Genomic DNA, 20,510 nt, shown 5'->3' with positions numbered 1-20,510 from the left:
GATGTGTGAAACCACCAACTTTATTGTGAGATGCTTATCATCTTTGTTCACTGATTTGAATATTCAGCAAAGTTAATTATTCATTAACACATGGAGGATGAATTCGAGAGGTGCTGTTGTTCAAGTAGGGACATCCCGTTACAAGAGGCTTCTTTCCTATACATAAAATAGTGGATGGGGCTCCTTGCTAGATTATGAAATATCGCACTAGTGCCTGTAATAACTAAAGTTAAAAGGTAACTTTAGGACTGAGATAAACCAGACCTTTGGTTTTAGTCTGAAGATACATAGCCACTAGAAACAATAGCATGAGGGGAGCGGGGAGGATTCAGTGGAATGAAGTTTGGACTAATCTTTCCATTGCCTTCAAACACATTCCAGAAATACGCTGAGCGCCAGACCAGCAAACCCGAAATACGTGACGGAATGGAACTTGTTCCTCAGCCGGATGACAGTGCATCTATCTGCCAGTGCCACAGGAAAAGGCCTTTAAGAGAAGAGCTTTAAGTCAGCCCATATTCACACTCCTGTATATGCCGGCAACATCTTCCATGGCAGCATTCAGATAGAATCTAAGCTGTGAAGACTGTGAAGACAGCCTGGAAGACTGTATGCAGGGGACTGCTTCTCTTGGTGGCTTCATATAATGTGGATGGATAGAGCAATATTAGAGCAAGTATTACCAAATATCTTAGGATATTAATATCTTTTGAGTAAACACTGCTATTATCAGCATCATAGTTTCTCTGAAAAGAAAACTTGGGGATCATAGTAGATAGAGAGGCTTGCCAAAATATAAATAACTCTCTATGAAACTGTTTACATTGTATTTATTGGTTTGTTTCTATCCCTTGTTCACTTTCCCTCTTCCCTTTCCAATGATGAAGAAAAAATATTTTTGCAGGGCTTTTTTTACCCCCTCACTGCATAACTTCTCCTCCTACAAGCTGCTTTTGGCATTCAGTAATAGCAAGTTTCCTCTTGGAAGGTCTGATATGAATAATGAAGGAAGATGAGAATGACTCTGTTATTAAAGGTAGTTTGGAGACTATGAAGGGAAATTATTTTAAAGCTCATTCATATCTTTTTAACTAAGTTTTACCAAGGGCTGAGACAAAATTAAGGAGAGGTAGTGCCTTAAGCTAGTTAATTCCCAGTCTATCTGAGTTGGACACCAATCAAGGACAACACAGTTATTAAAGTAGATGACAGCATCCTATCAGTATCTTCATTATCTATATATTGAATAGATAAATTATAACTGTAGTCAGATAGGGATCTTTAATTCTTTTTAATCTTTAAAAGGGATACTTGAAAAACCTCTGAAACAAGCTGCAGGAAGCCTGGTATCTTGGGATTCACTAATAAACTAATGACAAAAGCAAGCATCCATTCTTCACCGCACCGCTCCTCTATTTCACTGTGCTGTATTGCTAAGATAAAAACTTTGGAAATTTCCTTTGCCTTTTAGGACAGGGTGAAGTCTTAAGACCCAGAAATTCATTACACGTTCCTTGTAATACCACCAATATGAGATTCAATTCATTAAGAACACACTCCCAAAACAAGAAATATCCACACTCCAATTTAAAAATATTTACTCTCCTAATTGAAATATTTACTTAACCTGGAAGACAATGTAACCACTTTAAAATAGTCATATCTATTCTTTACTGAACATTACTAGGGACACAGAATTTTTTTAACTAGACAAAAGCAAAAGCACATTTAGTAACAGTGTAATCAAAGCCAAGTATACATGGAAAACACTAATACCCACCAGTTGTTCAAAACACTAATACCCACCAGTTGTTCAAAACACTAATACCCACCAGTTGTTCAAGTATACATGGAAAACACTAATACCCACCAGTTGTTCAAAAGCACAAGTACACAAGTATAAAATAAAGGGCAAGCTGTACAGTGACCAGATCCTAAGGAGAAGAGGGGTGTGACGATATGTAAGTTAATATAATAACTACATTTGTCAAAATAAGCTATCAACATTTTGTTTTTATTAATAAAATGTTGGAAACACCTTAAGTAGCCATCATGAGGGAGCTAGCTAAATATATAGCTATACATCAAGGAATACAGTACAACCATTAAAAAGAATGAACTAGCTCTAAATGCACTATCAATCATGAAAGATTTCCATGACAGTGTTCAGTGTAAAAAGCAAGTTACAGAACAACACATATAATGTGAAAATATTTATGTAAAAAAATATATCCATGTGATTGAAAGTTTAGAAGGATATTCACCAATATCTGAGGAAAATGGAGAGAAGGGAATTTTTACTTTTTGTCTTATACCTGTCTATGATATTTAAAATGCTTTTACTGTAAGTATGAATCAGATTGGACAATAAAGAAAAATACAAGCCTAGGAAAAGAAAATAAATGCACAAAAGATATACATAGGAAAATAAAATGGATATTTATATTTTCCATTATGCTATTTTTAAATCTACTATGTCTAGAATTTTATATCATGTGACATATTATTTACACATTTTAAATAAAGTAAATTTTCTAAATAAAATTTTGAAACAGATAAACTTGTTTTTTAAGAAAGAGGATTGAATCACCTATAGCTTTGGTATTTTTGTAACTGGGTTGGTCTAATTTTAATTCTATTATGTCTTCATGAATAAATGGATCAAAACTTCTACCACAAACACTAAATCCCTAGTGAGTAAAAATTAATATTAAAGGAAAAGATATTTGGGCTTGACACCATTATTTTCTGTTATTTCAGGTGCAAATACTGTTAAGTGCAGTGTCTTTGTCAGTTCACGCTACCATTATAACAAATATACCATAGACTGGGTGGCTTTGACAGCAAATATTTATTTCTCACAGTTCTGGAGGCTGGAAGTCCAAGATCAAAGTGCCAGCAGATCTGATGTCTGATGAGAGCCCACTTTCTGGTTTGTGGACTGATGCATTCTCATTGTATCCTCACATGGCAGAAAGCAAAGAGAGAGGAAGCAAGCTATCTCCTCTCTCTTCTTATAAGGGCACTAATCCCATCATGAGTACTCCACCCTTATGACCTAATTAGCTCTCAAAGGCTCCGTCTCCAAATACCATCACATTAGGGATGAGGGTTTCAACATATTAATTTGGGGGGGGGTGGGGACAAACTTTCAGTCCATAGCAGGCAGGGAGAGGAAAAATTCTCCCCTGACATAATAAGGCCAAGGTTAGAAGAAATATAAATTTCTTATTTGGAGGGATAAGAAATCATCCTTGTGGTGGTAAGGCATGTTTGACTTCAAATAGTTGAGGACAAAATTAACCAGACTGTAAAAATCCCTCTTTCATGCATAGAACCACAGTTTACCCTATCCCAACCACTGCTGTGCCTACCTCACACCAGCCTCTTGTGGAGCCATTCCACTTGCTGAGATCAAAGTTGTCTCTTTTAAGCCAAGCTCTCTCTGTAGAGCTGTGTGGAAGAAGAAGCCACACTAAACTTTACTGTGATAACCAACACTGCAACATTTCTTAGACACAAGAAAAGAAGAAGACTGGAGTTTGTTTATTCTATGGGAAGAAATAGCAAATCCTGGAAGTGTGCACGGGGAGGGTAGGGGGTGGCTTATGTAGAAGGAGTTATATGCAGCCAGAAGTGAGGAAAGAAAGTTAGAAAAGAAGAAATATTTTCATGAGCTACCTGTTTTGTTTCACCCCAAACTAGGTGTACTTCAATACAATTTGATGCTAACCACCCAGATTCAGCATCAGATCCCCCAGGTGTAGGACTCACTGTTCCACAAGACTGCCTTTACAGACATCAGGCAAAAGTGAGGTCCCCAGGCTACCCACACTTCTGACCAACTGGCTGCAAATTCAGGGGTTCCCATGACCCCTCTCAGGTTCAATAATTCTCTAAAACAACTCAGAGAACCCAGGAAAATGCTATACTTAACTACTACAGTTTCATTTTAAAGGATACCCATAGGGCATGGTCTAGAAAGGAGCACGAAGCTTTCATGCCCTCACTCTGGGAGGCCAGGGCATGTCACCCTCATCATTGTGCTACTAATCAGGAAGCTACACTGAGCTTTGGTGTCCAGAGTTTTGGGGGGAGTCTCGTTATGTAGGCATGGTCAGTGGACTAAACCACTGACCATGTGAATGAACTCAATATCCAGCCTCCTTCCCCTCCCAGGAGTTTGGACAGCTAAAGTCCCAGTCCTCTAATCATGTGCTTGGTCTTTTTGGTGATCAGTCCCATTCTGAAGCTACCTAAGAGTCCCGCCATTAATACCTCATTAGAGACTTCTTTCTATCACTCAGGAAATTCTAAGGTTTTCGAAACTCTCTACCAGGAACCAGAGACAAAGATCAGGTATATTTTTAATAATATCACAACACCTCTGAGAGCCTTGGAACTGAGGACTACCTAAGTCACCAGACTTGATTCGAGGGAATGAAGTAGCAAGATCAACCTCACTCCAGAAGGTTTGGGACAAATACCTGAGTATTACAGTATGTGTTAACCAAATCCCATATACTTTAGTTCATAGTATATGATAAGGGGATATTTTAAACAGGCACAGTGTAGTCTCTCTCTGATTTCTAAGGGTTTTTATCCACATCTTTCATGTGAGCTAGTGGACAGCAAGAAGTAACATGCTTCAGATGACAGTGAACCAGCTAAAGGAATATAAGAGCTGTTTCTCCTTCATACCCCACCCCACCCCCATTCTTTCTCCTTACCAAAGAGTAACAAGAACCTTCTGCCACCACCTATGTCACTGGTACCACTAGCACTGCAGCTATGGAACAAGCACTTGTCACCTACATGGGCTGAATAAGTCCTCCAAGAAAAATGACTTGCCTTCTGCCCATGGAGGAATTCCTAAAGAATCAGACTTTGAAGGCTAGCAGGATTTGATTGCAGGACTTCGACAGAACTGGGGGGGGAAACAGAGACTCCACTCTTGGAGGGCACACACAAAGTAGTGTGTGCATCGGGACATAGGGGAAGGAGCAGTGACCCCATATGAGACTGAACCAGATCTACCTGCTGGTGTTGGAGGGTCTCCTGCAGAGGCGGCGTGTGGCTCTGTCTCACCGTGAGGACAGGAACACTGGCAGTGGAAGTTCTAGGAAGTACTCCTTGGCATGAGCCGTCCCAGAGTCTGCCATTAGCCCCACCAAAGAGCCCAGGTAGGCTCCAGTGTTGGGTTGATTCAGGCCAAACAACCAACAGGGAGGGAACCCAGCCCCACCCATCAGCAGACAAGCATATTAAAGTTTTACTGAGCTCTGCCCACCAGAGCAACACCCACCTCTACCCACCACCAGTCCCTCCCATCAGGAAACTTGCACAAGCCTCTTAGATAGCCTCATCCACCAGAGAGCAGACAGCAGAAGCAAGAAGAGCTACAATCCTGCAGCCTGTGGAACAAATACCACATTCACAGAAGGATAGACAAGATGAAAAGGCAGAGAGCTATGTACCAGATGAAAGAACAAGATAAAACCCCAGAAAAACAACTAAATGAAGTGGAGATAGGCAATCTTCCAGAAAAAGAATTCAGAATAATGATAGGGAAGATGATCCAGGACCTTGGAAAAAGAATGGAGGCAAAGATTGAGAAGATGCAAGAAATGTTTAACAAAGACCTAGAAGAATTAAAGAACAAACACCTAGAAGGATTAAAGAACAAACAAACAGAGATGAACAATACAATAACTGAAATGAAAAAAACACTAGAAGGAATCAATAGCAGAATAACTGAGGCAGAAGAACGGATAAGTGACCTGGACGACAGAATGGTGGAATTCACTGCTGTAGAACAGAAAAAAGAAAAAAGAATGAAAAGATATTAAGACAGCCTAAGAGACCTCTGGGACAACATTAAAAGGCAACAACATTCGCATTATAGGGGTCCCAGAAGAAGAGAGAGAGAAAGGACCCGAGAAAATATTTGAAGATATTATAGTCGAAAATTTCCCTAACATAGGAAAGGAAATAGCCACGCAAGTGCGGGAAGTGCACAGAGTCCCATACAGGATAAACCCAAGGAGAAACACACGGAGACATAGTAATCAAATTGGCAAAAATTAAAGACGAAGAAAACTTATTGAAAGCAGCAAGGGAAAATAGACAAATAACATACAAGGGAACTCCCATAAGGTTAACAGCTGATTTCTCAGCAGAAACTCTACAAGCCAGAAGGGAGTGGCAGGATATACTTAAAGTGATGAAAGGGAAAAACCTAAAACCAAGATTACTCTACCCGACAAGGATCTCATTCAGATTCGATGGGAAATCAAAAGCTTTACAGACAAGCAAAAGCTAAGAGAATTCAGCACCACCAAACCAACTCTACAACAAATGCTACAGGAACTTCTCTAAGTGAGAAACACAAAAGAAGAAAAGGACCTACAAAACCAAACCCAAAACAATTAAGAAAATGGTAACAGGAACATACATATCGATAATTACCTTAAATGCGAATGGATTAAATGCTCCAACCAACAGAAACAGGCTTGCTGAATGCATACAAAAACAAGACCCATATATATGCTGTCTACAAGAGACCCACTTCAGAACTAGGGACACATATAGACTGAAAGTGAGGGGATGGAAAAAGATATTCCATGCAAATGAAATCAAAAGAAAGCTGGAGTAGCAATACTCATATCAGATAAAATGACTTTAAAATAAAGAATGTTACAAGAGACAAGGATGGACACTACATAATGATCAAGGGATCAATCCAAGAAGAAGATATAACAGTTATAAATATATATGCACCCAACATAGGAGCACCTCAATACATAAGGCAACTGCTAACAGCTATAAAAGAGGAAATCGACAGTAACACAATAATAGTGGGGGACTTTAACACCTCACTTACACCAATGGACAGATCATCCAAACAGAAAATTAGTAAGGAAACACAAGCTTTAAATGACACAATAGACCACATAGATTTAATTGATATTTATAGGACATTCCATCCAAAAACAGCAGATTACACTTTCCTCCAAGCACACACAGAACATTCTCCAGGATAGACCACATCTTGGGTCACAAGTCAAGCCTCAGTAAATTTAAGAAAATTGAAATCATATCAAGCATCTTTTCTGACCACAACGCTATGAGATTAGAAATAAATTACAGGGAAAAAAAGGAAAAAACACAAACACATGGAGGCTAAACAATACGTTACTAAATAACCAAGAGATCACTGAAGAAACCAAAGAGGAAATCAAAAAATACCTAGAGACAAATGACAATGAAAACACGATGATCTAAAACCTATGGGATGCAGCAAAAGCAGTTCTAAGAGGGAAGTTTATAACTATACAAGCCTACCTCAAGTAACAAGAAATATCTCAAATAAACAATCTAACGTTACACCTAAAGGAACTAGAGAAAGAAGAACAAACAAAACCCAAAGTTAACAGAAGGAAAGAAATCATAAAGATCAGAGCAGAAATTAAAAAAAATAGAAACAAAGAAAAGAATAGCAAAGATCAATAAAACTAAAAGCTGGTTATTTCAGAAGATAAACAAAATTGAGAAACCATTAGCCAGACTCATCAAGAAACGGAGAGGACTCAAATCAATAAAAGTAGAAACGAAAGAGGAGAAGTTACAACAGACACCGCAGAAATACCAAGCATCCTAAGAGACTACTACAAGCAACTCTTTGCCAATAAAATGGACAACCTGGAAGAAATGGACAAATTCTTAGAAAGGTATAACCTTCCAAGACTGAACCAGGAAGAAATAGAAAATATGAACAGACCAATCACAAGTAATGAAATTGAAACTGTGATTAAAAATCTTCCAACAAACAAAAGTCCAGGACCAGGTGGCTTCACAGGTGAATTCTATCAAACATTTAAAGAAGAGCTAACACCCATCCTTCTCAAACTCTTCTAAAAAACTGCAGAGAAAGGAACACTCCCAAGCTCATTCTACGAGGCAACCATCGCCCTGATACCAAACCAAGACAAAGATACTACAAAAAAAAGAATATTACAGACCAATATCACTGATGAATATAGATGCAAAAATTCTGAACAAAATACTAGCAAACAGAATCCAACAACACATTAAAAGGATCATACACCATGATCAAGTGGGATTTATCCCAAGGATTCAAGGATTCTTCAATATACGCAAATCAATCAATGTGATACACCATATTAACAAACTGAAGAAGGAAAACCATATGATCATCTCAATAGATGCAGAAAAATCTTTTGACAAAATTCAACACCCATTTATGATTATAAAACTCTCCAGAAAGTGTGCATAGAGGGAACCTACCTCAATATAATAAAGGCCATATATGACAAACCCACAGCAAACATCATTCTCAATGGTGAAAAACTGAAAGCATTTCCTCTAAGATCAGGAATAAGACAAGGATGTCAACTCTCACCACTATTATTCAACATAGTTTTGGAAGTCCTAGCCATGGCAATCAGAGAAGAAAAAGAAATAAAAGGAATACAAATTGGAAAAGAAGAAGTAAAACTGTCACTGTTGGCAGATGACATGATACTATATATAGAGAATCCTAAAGATGCCACCAGAAAACTACTAGAGCTAATCAGTGAATTTGATAAAGTTGCAGGATACAAAATTAATACACAGAAGTCTCTTGCATTCCTATATACTAATGATGAAAAATCTGAAAGAGAAATTAAGGAAACACTCCCATTTACCACTGCAACAAAAAGAATAAAATACCTAGGAATAAACCTACCTAAGGAGACAAATGACCTGTATGCAGAAAACTATAAGACACTAATGAAAGAAATTAAATATGATACTAACAGATGGAGATATATACCATGTTCCTGGATTGGAAGAATCAATATTTTGAAAATGACTATACTACCCAAAGCAATCTACAGATTCAATGCAATCCCTATCAAATTACCAATGGCATTTTTTAACAGAACTAGAACAAAAATCCTTAAAATTTGTTTGGAGAGACAAAAGACCCTGAATAGCCAAAGCACTCATGGGGGAAAACAGCAGAGCTGGAGGAATCAGACTCCCTGACTTCAGACTATACTACAAAGCTACAGTCATCAAGACAATATGGTACTGGCACAAAAACAGAAATATAGATCAATGGAACAACGTAGAAAGCCCAGAGATAAACCCACGCACCTATGGTCAACTAATCTATGACAAAGGAGGCAAGGATATACAATGGAGAAATGACATTCTCTTCAATAAGTGGTACTGGGAAAACTGGACAGCTACATGTAAAAGAATGAAATTAGAACACTCCCTAACACCATACACAAAAATAAACTCAAAATGGATTAGAGACCTAAATGTAAGACCGGACACTATGAAACTCTTAGAGGAAAACATAGGAAGGACAGTCTTTGACATAAATCACAGCAAGATCTTTTTTGATCCACCTCCTAGAGTAATGGAAATAAAAACAAAAATAAACAAATGGGACCTAATGAAACTTCAAAGCATTTGCACAGCAAAGGAAACTATAAACAAGATGAAAATACAGCCCTCAGAATGGGAGAAAAGATTTTCAAAACAAATCAACAAAGGATTAATCTCCAAAATATATAAACAGCTCATGCAGCTCAATATTAAAAAAAAAACCAACCCAATCCAAAAATGGGCAGAAGACCTAAATAGACATTTCTCCAAAGAAGACATACAGATGGCCAAGAAGCACATGAAAAGCTGCTCAACATCACTAATTATTAGAGAAATGCAAATCAAAACTACAATGAGGTATCACCTCACACCAGTTAGAATGGGCATCATCAGAAAATCTACAAACAACAAATGATGGAAAGGGTGGGGAGAAATGGGAACCTTCTTGCACTGTTGGTGGGAATGTAAATTGAAACAGCCACTATGGAGAACAGTATGGAGGTTCCTTAAAAAACTAAAAATAGAATTACTCAATGACCCAGCAATCCCACTACTGGGCATATACCCAGAGAAAACCATAATTCAAAAAGACACATGCACCCCAATGTTCATTGCAGCACTCTTTACAATAGCCAGGTCATGGAAGCAACCTAAATGCCCATCAACAGATGAATGGGTAAAGAAGATGTGGTACATACATACAATGGAATATTACTTAGCCATAAAAAGGAATGAAATTGGGTCATTTGTAGAGACGTGGATGGATCTAGTGACTGTCATACAGAGTGAAGTAAGTTAGAAAGAGTAAAACAAATATCGTATACTAACGCATATATGTGGAACGTAGAAAAATGGTACAGATGAACTGGTTTGCAGGGCAGAAAGTGAGACACAGATGTAGGGAAGAAACGTATGGACACCAAGGAGGAAAGTGTCAGGGGGGTGGGGGTGCTGGTGTGATGAATTGGGAGATTGGGATTGACATGTATACACTGATGTGCACAAAATGGATGACTAATAAAAAAATATATATCCCCTTCTCTTATACCAATTCAATTTTTTTCCTTATCTCTTGTCTTTACATCGCTTATAAATCTTTGCCTTCCAACTGGAAAGCAAGAATATTAATTTCGTTAATATAATAGTACATACTGTATAATAAGAAAAAGGAGAGAGAAAAAAAAAGATGAGGAGAATAAGGAAGGATATGGCGAACAGAGGGAAGGAAGGAAAGGTTTTTATAAAACCACCCAGAAGTTCCTCTGAGTTCTGTTTCCTAGTAAATTGTCCTCGATTGAAGCAGGTGCATATTAATAAATAAATAGAAAAACTGATGGTTTTAAGTCTTAATGATCCTTTGTGACTACTTTAAACATACTTTTTCTTTTAAAAAATTGAAATATTTTTACATGTATTAGAGCAATAGAAAAAGGTCTGAGCCTATTATTAAGGAATTACTGAATTCTTCTGGATCAGGTTAAAGGTAAAATAATATTAATACATGCTCAAATAGTAAACATTATAATCTTTTTTTCTTTTTTTAAGTGATTCAGACTGGCACTCCATTAAAAATATGTAGGGCTTATTTTTAAAGTAACATATAAACAAAAAGTACAAATATACATGTTTCCATGACTATATTTTTACAGTTTATTATTCATAGCTACTGTGTATTAATGTATCAAGTTAACTACCTGAAAGGGAACTAAAGCTCACATCTGCTTATTCTGATTTGTGAAAATAATTTTAAAGAACTCTGGAAACTCAGTGAGTCAATGAATTAGCCTATAGGGAATTTCTTCTGTACAATTCTGTATTATGTAGGGAACATTTTCTTCAGCTGTTTTTTTTCCCCTAGACGTTAATCTTCCTTACAAACTAATTGTATTACTTGCATGAGCATAGGAGGAAAATAGCAGAACCGGGCAGTTTCTGAGCAAGATTATTTGACATTGCAATAAGTGACAAACTAAAACAGGGCCAAGTGTGAGACATCTGGAATTCAAGCAAATCAAACTTGCTTTAGATCTGCATATTTGTATAATTTAAAGTTATCTAGGAATTCATTTAAGAGGTCATCTGTTTTCACTTAAAAATTGGTTTAGGCTTTACCAGCTAAATAGCTTAAATTTAGAAGTAGCATTGGACTGCAGTCACGTGTCACTTATTCTTTGATCCTACGCAGGATGTCTCAAAAAGCTAGAAGAGTCAGTTCTTTTATTTACAAACGAATAAATTAATTCAGTAGAAAGGATTTCACCACACTTCTCCAATATCTTTAAATTCCTTGGTTGAAGCAACCGGGCGTTATAAAATATTGAGCCCAGCTTCGCAGAAAGTCCCTTCGGTTTCTCTCCCGTCCCAAACCCTTTGCCTCAAAGCCACTGACAGCCGCTGTGAGAGCTTCTAAGAGGTCCAAGCACGTTCACATTCCCCGATTTTGGATCTCCGCGACTCGCAGAGGTCGGGGACGCACCGAGGCTCGGAGCCGAAGGGCGGGGCCAAGAGGCGGGACGAACGGGGCCAAGCCCCGCCTAACAAAGCGGAACTAGATTTACGTCATTTCTGTCTGCGGCGTTACCTGGGGCACAAGTGGAGCTCAGGCGGCGGCGATTGGCAGGTGAAGGGAATGGTGTCCCCTCCCCCTCAGCCGGTACTGCTCCCACTCGGCTTGCCTCTGGGGCCGCTGGGTCTGAACCTCCTCTGGTTCAGTGTGTTGACGGCCCCAGGTCCTTGAGGTCCCCACCCTATCCAGCCCTCTTAATTAAGTTTTGTTTCTCTGAAACCCCCATTGGGCATCTAGCCTCTCGTTTAAAATCTTGGCCAGGATTAACCCCTTCCCCCGTGTTTCCGTGTTTCCTCTCCTTGCCCTCGGTGAACTCGCGTTCCTCTGGTTCAAAAGAGCTCCCGGCCCATCCTTCGCGCTCTCAGTGCCCCACTCACCGCGCAGATACTGTCTAGTCCACCTTCAGGCCGAGCGGGAAATACGGGAAATACTTAACCTACCTCACGTGTTTTTCTGGACTTTTTTTCTGTTCGATTCATGAAATGGTTTTCTGTCTTTTCATTTCATTATTTAGAGATGGAAAGGGCAAAATCGTTTTTAAGGAGGAGGCTAAGCAGTTTTTTTTTTTTAACCTCTTCCGGTCTTGGTATAAAGGACCACAGAAGAAAAGGAAAAGCGAAATTACAAAATTGATAAAGATCGTGAAACATTTGTTTATTCAATAAAACAGTAGGGGAAACAATGGGAAGCATAGGTTCTAATCCCAGCAAATTAATTTTAATTCTATTTTCAAACTTTTAAAGAAATAAATGGAACTTAGATTTCAAAGACTTACCTTGTAATCTTTTTCTCATGAAGCCCGAATAGATCAGCGGAGCCATGATCTATTATAATAAAAGTTTTTGAATTGGGATAGATAAAAATCTTATCTCTGAATCTGCAAGTGGAACCCAGATGTAAAATCCTCATGACCTGAACAGTGGCTTGATAGTACTTTTTAGTATCTTAGAATTTCTGAAGTGTTTTCACATTAATTTATTTGGAGCCTCATAATAACCATATGACATCAGTATTGCTTTTTATTTAAGGCCAGCAACTGTCCTTACCCCCTTTTCTTCTCTGGACCTTGTCCTTTTAAACTACTCGAAAGACTTTACCCTTCATAGCTAACAACATCTTAATGTGCCTTAATGTCTCCCATATTTTAAAAAATGTCTTGAATCCATTCCCACCTTCCAGCAAATACCCCTTATCTCTGCTCCCTGACAGCACTCCAAAGAACCATTTACATATTCACTGTCTCAGCGTTCCCACTTCCTCAACACAGGCTTTCTTCCTTGCTGCTCCAATAAGCAACTTTAGTTGGCCAAATCTAATTCTTTATCCTCCATTTACTTGACTCTCCACAATTGAGCACTTCTCTTTCTTGAAATGTGTGGGACTTTATCATTCCTCAGTAATGTGACTCATTTCTGAGTCAGGTAATAATTTTGAATACTGAAAAATATTTCATCACTATTTTGTGCTATTCATAGTGTAATGGTGACATGTGGAATTAGTCTGCAAGTTAACATTTTCAAATGCTACTATCTTAAATCTGGACAACCAGCAAAACAATAAATCAAGCCCTGATTTGTAACATTTGTCAATTTCTATAATATAAATACTCCCACACTGGCCAATTTCAAGCTACCAACATGCCTCAGGAACTGGAAAGGTATGTGCGGTCATGCACCATGATATAGTTTCCACCATGCAGATACCAGTAGATAATATGCAGAGACCAGTAGTTCTCAACCTTGGGTGACTTTGCTCCCCAGGGGACATTTGGCAATGTCTGGAGATATTTTCGATTGTCACAACTGTGCTACTGCATCTGGTGAGTATAAGGCAGGGATTCTGCTAAACTTCCTATTGTGCACAGAACAACCCTCACAACAAAGAACCCAGCCCAGAACATCAATGGGTCACTGTTGAGGAACCCTGCAATAAAAATAAATAACCTCAAGAAAATAAATAGTAGTAAAAAATAGTGTAAGAGAGGAAAAATTTTTTCTGTACCCTCAGGTTTGGTGCTTGGAGCCTGCAAATTAAACCGACAAAATACAGATTAACAGGAGAAAAGACATACAAATTTTATTTGATGTTAATATTTTAATTTTACATATATACAGGAAAGGAAGTGAAAACCCAAAGGGGTGCTTAGCCCTTGGAGCTTGTATATTATTTTAACAAAGGTGATAAATTTGTGAAGTGACAAGACAAAGGGAAAGAGATTTGGGTTTTTAGAGGTGGTAAATTGTGGGAGGGTAAATATTTGGGGAAAGCTCATGGAGGGTAAGGGTTATTTAAGTAAGGCTGGTTTGTGCAGACCCATCTCAGTGCCAGTGATAATGGTTATTTTCTCTCCAGTGATAATGGTTATTTTTCTCCTCCAGGTATGGGAGAGAACAGGGGGAACACCTTCACACAGGGAAATGTATGTCCTGCTTTTAGGCAGATAAAGGGAGGATAGAGAACTTTTCCTACATATGCTATTTCTCAATTGCCTTAAGCTCAAAATAATCCTTATGCCGAAGTAGCATATTTTGGGGTGGTATATTCTGATCCCCGTCAATAGTAAAGTAATTAGTAAGTGATGAGTTTTGAGTGTGTATTACCTTTATTTTATTTAATTGTAAGTTTAAATAATTTAATTTTAAAATAATGACTGTGTTTAAAAACTAACTCACAAAATTCTCAAAAATTTAAAATTTGGCTCTACTGAACCAAAGTCAGCTTAGTACATTGCCAAACCATGCCAGTCAATTTCCCATATAATTATAGTCGCTCCTGCCTATTTCTTTTACCTTACCTCCCACTCTTCTGTCTCTTCTCTGCGCTCCAATGCCACAGTTTTCTTCCTTTCTACCACTTCAACACACCAAGCTCCTTATCTCAAGACATTTTTATCTTTTGTTCCCTGTGCCTGCAACCCTCTTCTACCATTTTCCCATGGTTCCCTCTTTGCATCATGAAAAGTAGTGTCTCCTAATTAGAGAGGCCTTCCTTGGCTGTTTGTACTAAAATACCCCTTGGTCATTCTCTATCCCTACTCTTTTATCTTCATTGCACATGCACTTATTTTGGTTTCTACAGCCATATTTTAAATAACATGTTATTCTACTTATTCTTGATTTCTTTTTTTTCTTATTTTTTAAATAAATTTTTATTGGAGTATAGTTGATTTACAATGTTGCGTTAGTTTCTGCTAATAAAGTGAATCAAAGTGAATCAGTTATACATATACATATATCCACTCTTTTAGATTCTTTTCCCATATACATCATTACAGAGTACTGAGTAGAGTTCCCTTTGCTATACAATAGGTTCTTGCTAGTTATCTATTTTATATATAGTAGTGTGTCTTGATTTCTTTTAGATTTGGCTGTTTTCTGGTAGCCTCTTAAAATATAAAATGAGAATTTAGCTCTCTTACACCAACCATATGTACATATACACACTGATCCTCTACCCTCATCTTCCTAATTTAAAAAAAAAAATCATGTCATAACGCTAAGTAGGTTCCAAAAATTTAATTGCATTCAATATAAGGATGAGTTATTACAAAGCCCAGTTGACCCTGAACAACATGGGATTAGGGTTGCTGACCACCCCCTGCAGTTGAAAATTCGAATACAACTTTTAACTCTCCCAAAACTTAACTACAGTAACCTTACTGATAACATAAACAGATGATTAACACATATTTTGTATGTTATATGTATTATATACTGTATTCTTATAATAAAGTAAGCTAGAGAAAAGAATGTTATTAAGAAAATCATAAGGAAGAGAAAATACATTTACAGTACTGTACTTTATTTGTCGGTGCCATGAGTTTACATCATCTGTTTACATGATGAATTGTCCTTCTGTCATACCTTCAACATTATTGTCTTATATGGTACAAAGCCCCATAGACATTTTATGTATTACTAACACTAGACATCAAAAATGAAGATAATGTGAAAAAAATCATATTAATCTACAGGTATAATGATTCATACATTGATAATGAAGGGGCAGAAATATGATTGCTTTGTGGTAGCCTAGTGCAATTGATATGATTGCTTCACAGTAGCCTGGCCTATATACTAATGAATGAATTATAAAATTTTTATGTTGTACAGTGCTAGTCATATTCATAGTACAGCACTGGAAACATTGTTAACATTTTTAAACCACTTACCTGTGATGATGGACATATTCAGTTTCTCCAATTACAGGGAGAATGAGGCACACTGTAATGGTTACTAGATTTTCACATGAAGACACTCACACACATACATAACAGATAAGTTTATTAACTATACAGCATGATTATTATTTACTATTTATTAAGTGGAAAGGTATAATCATAAAGATCTTCATCCTCATCATCTTCACGTTGAGTAGGCTGAGTAAGAGGAGGGATTGGTCTTTGCTGTCCCAGGGTGGCAGAAGCAGAAGAAATATAGGAGGTGAAAAGGGAGGTAGGAGAGGCCAGCATACTCAGTGTAACTTTACAGAAATAGGTCATAATTTCTGTCTTTTTGCTTTTTCACTTCTCTAAAAATGTTTCTACATGGTTCTAATCCTTCTTCCACTGTTTACTTTAGTTTCAGTGCCCAGAGCATAGAAGAGTCCATGTTGTAAAAGAAGTCAAAAGCAGTCTTGAATAATAAGAACTCTTCTGCCAGATTGTCTAAATGTCAATTTGTTTTCTGGCACTGCTTCTTTTACATTTTCTTCCTTATCACCTGGAACTGGTTCAGAAGCACTCATCTCCATCAAGTCGCCTTCTAATTCCTCTGATGTGGTGTCTATTAGCCCTTGAATGTCGCCAAGATCCATATCGTGCAACCCTTTACCCCCTACCTTTTTTGCCATATCCACAATCCCTTTCATGATTTTCTTGACTAGCTCTGTAATAAATCCTGTGAGGTCATGCACAACATCTGGACACAGTTTTCTCCAGCAGGAATTTATTGTTTCAGGCTTGATGGCTTTTGTTGCTTTTTGTATAACAACGATGGTATCTTTTATGGTGTAATCCTTCTAGACTTCCACGTTGGTCTCTCTACTGAGGTTCTCTGATAGAGGTTGACAATCCTTTCCATAGAGTACCATGTGTAATGAGCCTTCAAGGTCCTTATTGACACCCTGGTCTGGAGGCTGAATTAGAGACGTTGTGTTTTCAGGTCAAGTAGACCACATCGATGCATTCAGTGATGAACTCATGGAGTTCTGAGTGACCAGGGGCATTGTCCAATATCAAAAGAACTTTAAAAGGCAGTCCCTTATTGGCAAGGTACTTCCTGACTTCAGAGACAAAGCATTGATGGAATCAATTCAGTAAAAGTGTGCTGGTTGTCTGGGTCTTCTTGTACAGCCAAAAGACTGGCAGCTGGCATTTATCTTTTCCCTTCAATTATTAAGGGTTAGCAAGTTTATAAATAAGGGCAGTCCTGATCATAAACCCAACTGCAATTGTACAAAACAGTAGAGTTAGCCTATCCCTTCTTGCCTTGAATCCCAGTACTCACTTCTCTTCCTTACTAATAAATGTCCTTTGTGGCACTTTTTTTTCCAGAATAGGTCACTTTCATATGCACTTAGAACCTGTTCAGGGAGATAGCCTTTCCTTTCTCTTCAGTGGGCATCTGAACTCGTCTGCTGCCTCTTAGTTGGCAGAAGCTGCTTCTCCTATTATCTTTACATTTTTTAAAGCCAAACCGTTTTCTAAAATTATCAAATCACACTTTGCTGGCATTAAATTCTTCAGCTTTAGATCCTTCACCTTCCTTTTGCTTTAAGTTGTCCTATAATGACTTCACTTTTTCTTGAATCATATTAGAGTCTAGGTATGGCTTTCTTATAGCAATCCTTCACCCACATAAAAGCTACATTTTCAATATAAGACAAAAAGCTATTTCAGCAAAAAGTGCAAGGTTTTCACATCTGATGGCATAGCTGCAGTGACAGCTTCATGAATTTCCTTTCCTTTCCTTTTTTTTTTTTTACAGTGGTCCTTACACTGGATTCATTTATCTCAAAATGGCAGGCAACTGCAGCTGCAGACCTCAATCTACAGTACATTAAGCAATTCAACTTTATCTTGTAATGTCATGAACTCTGTTTCTTGGAACACTTCCAGCATCACTAGCAGCTCTTTGTATGGGTCCCATGGTGTTATTCAGGGTTTATATTAAACATGATGAAAAATAGGTGAGAACTGCGAGAGATCACTTTTCACTGTGATATGCAATTCACTGGAGAGGTGAACTGCTCACATGGAGATGATTAGTGTCACACAGCATTTTAAGCAGATTCAACACTTGAGCTCACTGCAATAGCAACAAGAGGTGGCTATGAAATTACTACACTGGTACGGTATGTTCTACAATTAATTTTATGCAGGTATGTTTAATACTGCATCTTTACATTTGTTTACTCTTCTCTCAACTGCAAATGGCACCATGTTCAGTCTGTGTGTGCATTAAGTTTTGATAAATTTTAACTTTTTTAAATAGATTCATGTATATTTTACACTAGCAAATGATAAAATAGACTAGTATCTACATATATTTTATGCCGTCATGACATACCTCTTTATTTTTTGATATTCCTTGGCTATGCAGTTCACCTTATAAGTTTTTTCAAACTGTTACAAATCTCCCAAAATTTTTTCCAATATATTTATTGAAAACTTTGCATGTAAATGTACCCATGCAGTACAAACCCATGTTCAAGGGTCAACTCTAATTAAATATCCAGGGTAAGCCTGCTTTGGAGTCAAGAACCAGTCACCAATCATGTTGTATCCAAATTCATATTATTGGGGATGGCATTATCATAGGGTATATAATTATGGGGTATTACTGTTGTTGTATCATACATTTTGGGAGGATTAATATTAACATAGTTATGGTTGTATACTTATTCATACTGAGCCATAGCAATAGTTTAGTTTTGGGGTTTTTTTTCTTTTTTTTTGCCCCCTTTCAGGGTGACACTTAAAATACACAAGTCAGATTATGTTACTCCTCTGGTATAACCCTCCAGCAGCTTCCCATCACAGTTACAATAAAATTCTAACTTTTTACCATGGAAAGCACTATGTAATCTGTGATGCCACTACCTCTCTGCTTTTATCTCCTATCACTCTTTTTCTCTATAGTTGGCTACAGTCACACTGGCCTTCTTCCTGTTCCAGTTTCCTATTTCATTGCCTTCACACTTGCTGTTCTGTCTGCCTAAAAAGCTCTTTGTGTATGTAAATGGCTCATTCCACTTCATTCAAGTTTCTGCTTAAACAACAAAGAATTAATATAATATGTAGAATTTTTAGCCTCCTTTGTCACTTATTGTATTATTCCCTCCAATAAATATTTATTTAAAACTCTTTTAATTGGTGCATTATATTAATGAAAGGTTAAAATCTGCCTCTAATCCCCAACATTCATCATACTAAACTCAGTCTAAACAAGCGAACTAAAGCAATACTAATAACAAGATCATTAACCAAGATTAAGATCCTTATGAGTGGTGTCTGATATATGTACAGAGGCATCAGGTATTGGTAGATTCCAGTTTCTAGAATGTTAAGCAAATGCTATTGACCCTACATGAACTGTATGTAACTAAATGTAACTCCTGGCCCTGATTCCAAGACTAAACTTTAGATCAATCTTCAGTGGTGAAGAAACTTTTAAAATGTTATTTCCAATGTGTTGCAGACCATTGCTTTTGTAAAATAAAAATGAATTACTAGAGAAAGAAAAAAAATAACAGATCTACAAACCCACTGATCGTGTGTGTGTGTGTGTGTGTGTGTGTGTGTGTGTGTGTGCACCACAACAGTATAAAATTGCTATAAAAGCTTCAAACTACTGTCAATTTCTTTACTTATCTCTTCTGGTAACATGTAGTTCAGAGACTGGCATAGGTCTGTGGACCACACTCAAAGTAGTATAGCTTTTAGAGATCCACCTACAGGAGATTCGCTCCAACCCCTTATACCCTATCCCTCCCACACCCTATTTCTGCTAACTTTTCAAGTTAAGCCTGCAGTGAATTGTTCTCCTGCTGGTAACAAATTAATTTTTTAAAACTGTTATTATTATTCAGGTAGTACATGTTCATTATAGACATAAGCGAAAAAAACATATTTTAAATTCCTCAATTCTATCAGCACGGTTAACATTCATATTTGTATGTACATAGTTATATATATACAAGACTTATCTATTTGAATAGGGGAGGGAGAAGCTAAGACAAATAGCTTATTACAGATAACTGTTTAATAAACTGCTCTTTGAAAATTGAACATTGTAATATGAAACATTTTCCATGTCAATATGTACATTTACAGCATCACTTTAAATATTCTCACAGGATTCTATTTTATGAAAGCATCATAATTTATTTAACCAATTTTCTATTCAGTCAGCAGCAAATATTATTTATTGATCACCTACTCTTGGCCTACAATTGAGAATGTTTTGGGGAAAATTATGTAATTTGCATGAATCAACACTAATGGTATCTTGTGCTATCATACACACACACACACACACAC

The 20,510-nt window shown here is 37.3% G+C and overlaps 1 protein-coding gene across 2 annotated transcripts in view; it reads left to right on the top strand.

The window, feature by feature from the left end:
* The window catches only part of POGLUT3 (protein O-glucosyltransferase 3), a 48,773-nt gene extending 28,668 nt beyond the window's left edge, over positions 1-20,105 (top strand). For both annotated transcript variants that reach the window (XM_089915513.1, XM_022561545.3), the window contains exon 8: positions 382-20,105. In XM_089915513.1, the coding sequence (XP_089771639.1) occupies positions 382-507 (126 nt within the window). In that variant the 3' untranslated portion in view covers positions 508-20,105. The remainder of the gene's footprint in view (positions 1-381) is intronic.
* Positions 20,106-20,510: the final 405 nt, after the last annotated feature.

This window comes from Delphinapterus leucas, chromosome 7 (genome assembly GCF_059928025.1).
Source record: "Delphinapterus leucas isolate spDelLeu-1000000601 "Yukka" chromosome 7, BTC_Dleu_Yukka2, whole genome shotgun sequence".
Lineage (NCBI taxonomy): Eukaryota > Metazoa > Chordata > Mammalia > Artiodactyla > Monodontidae > Delphinapterus > Delphinapterus leucas.
Note: the sequence above shows the minus strand (reverse complement) of the source record. Positions and strands in the feature narration are given on the sequence as shown.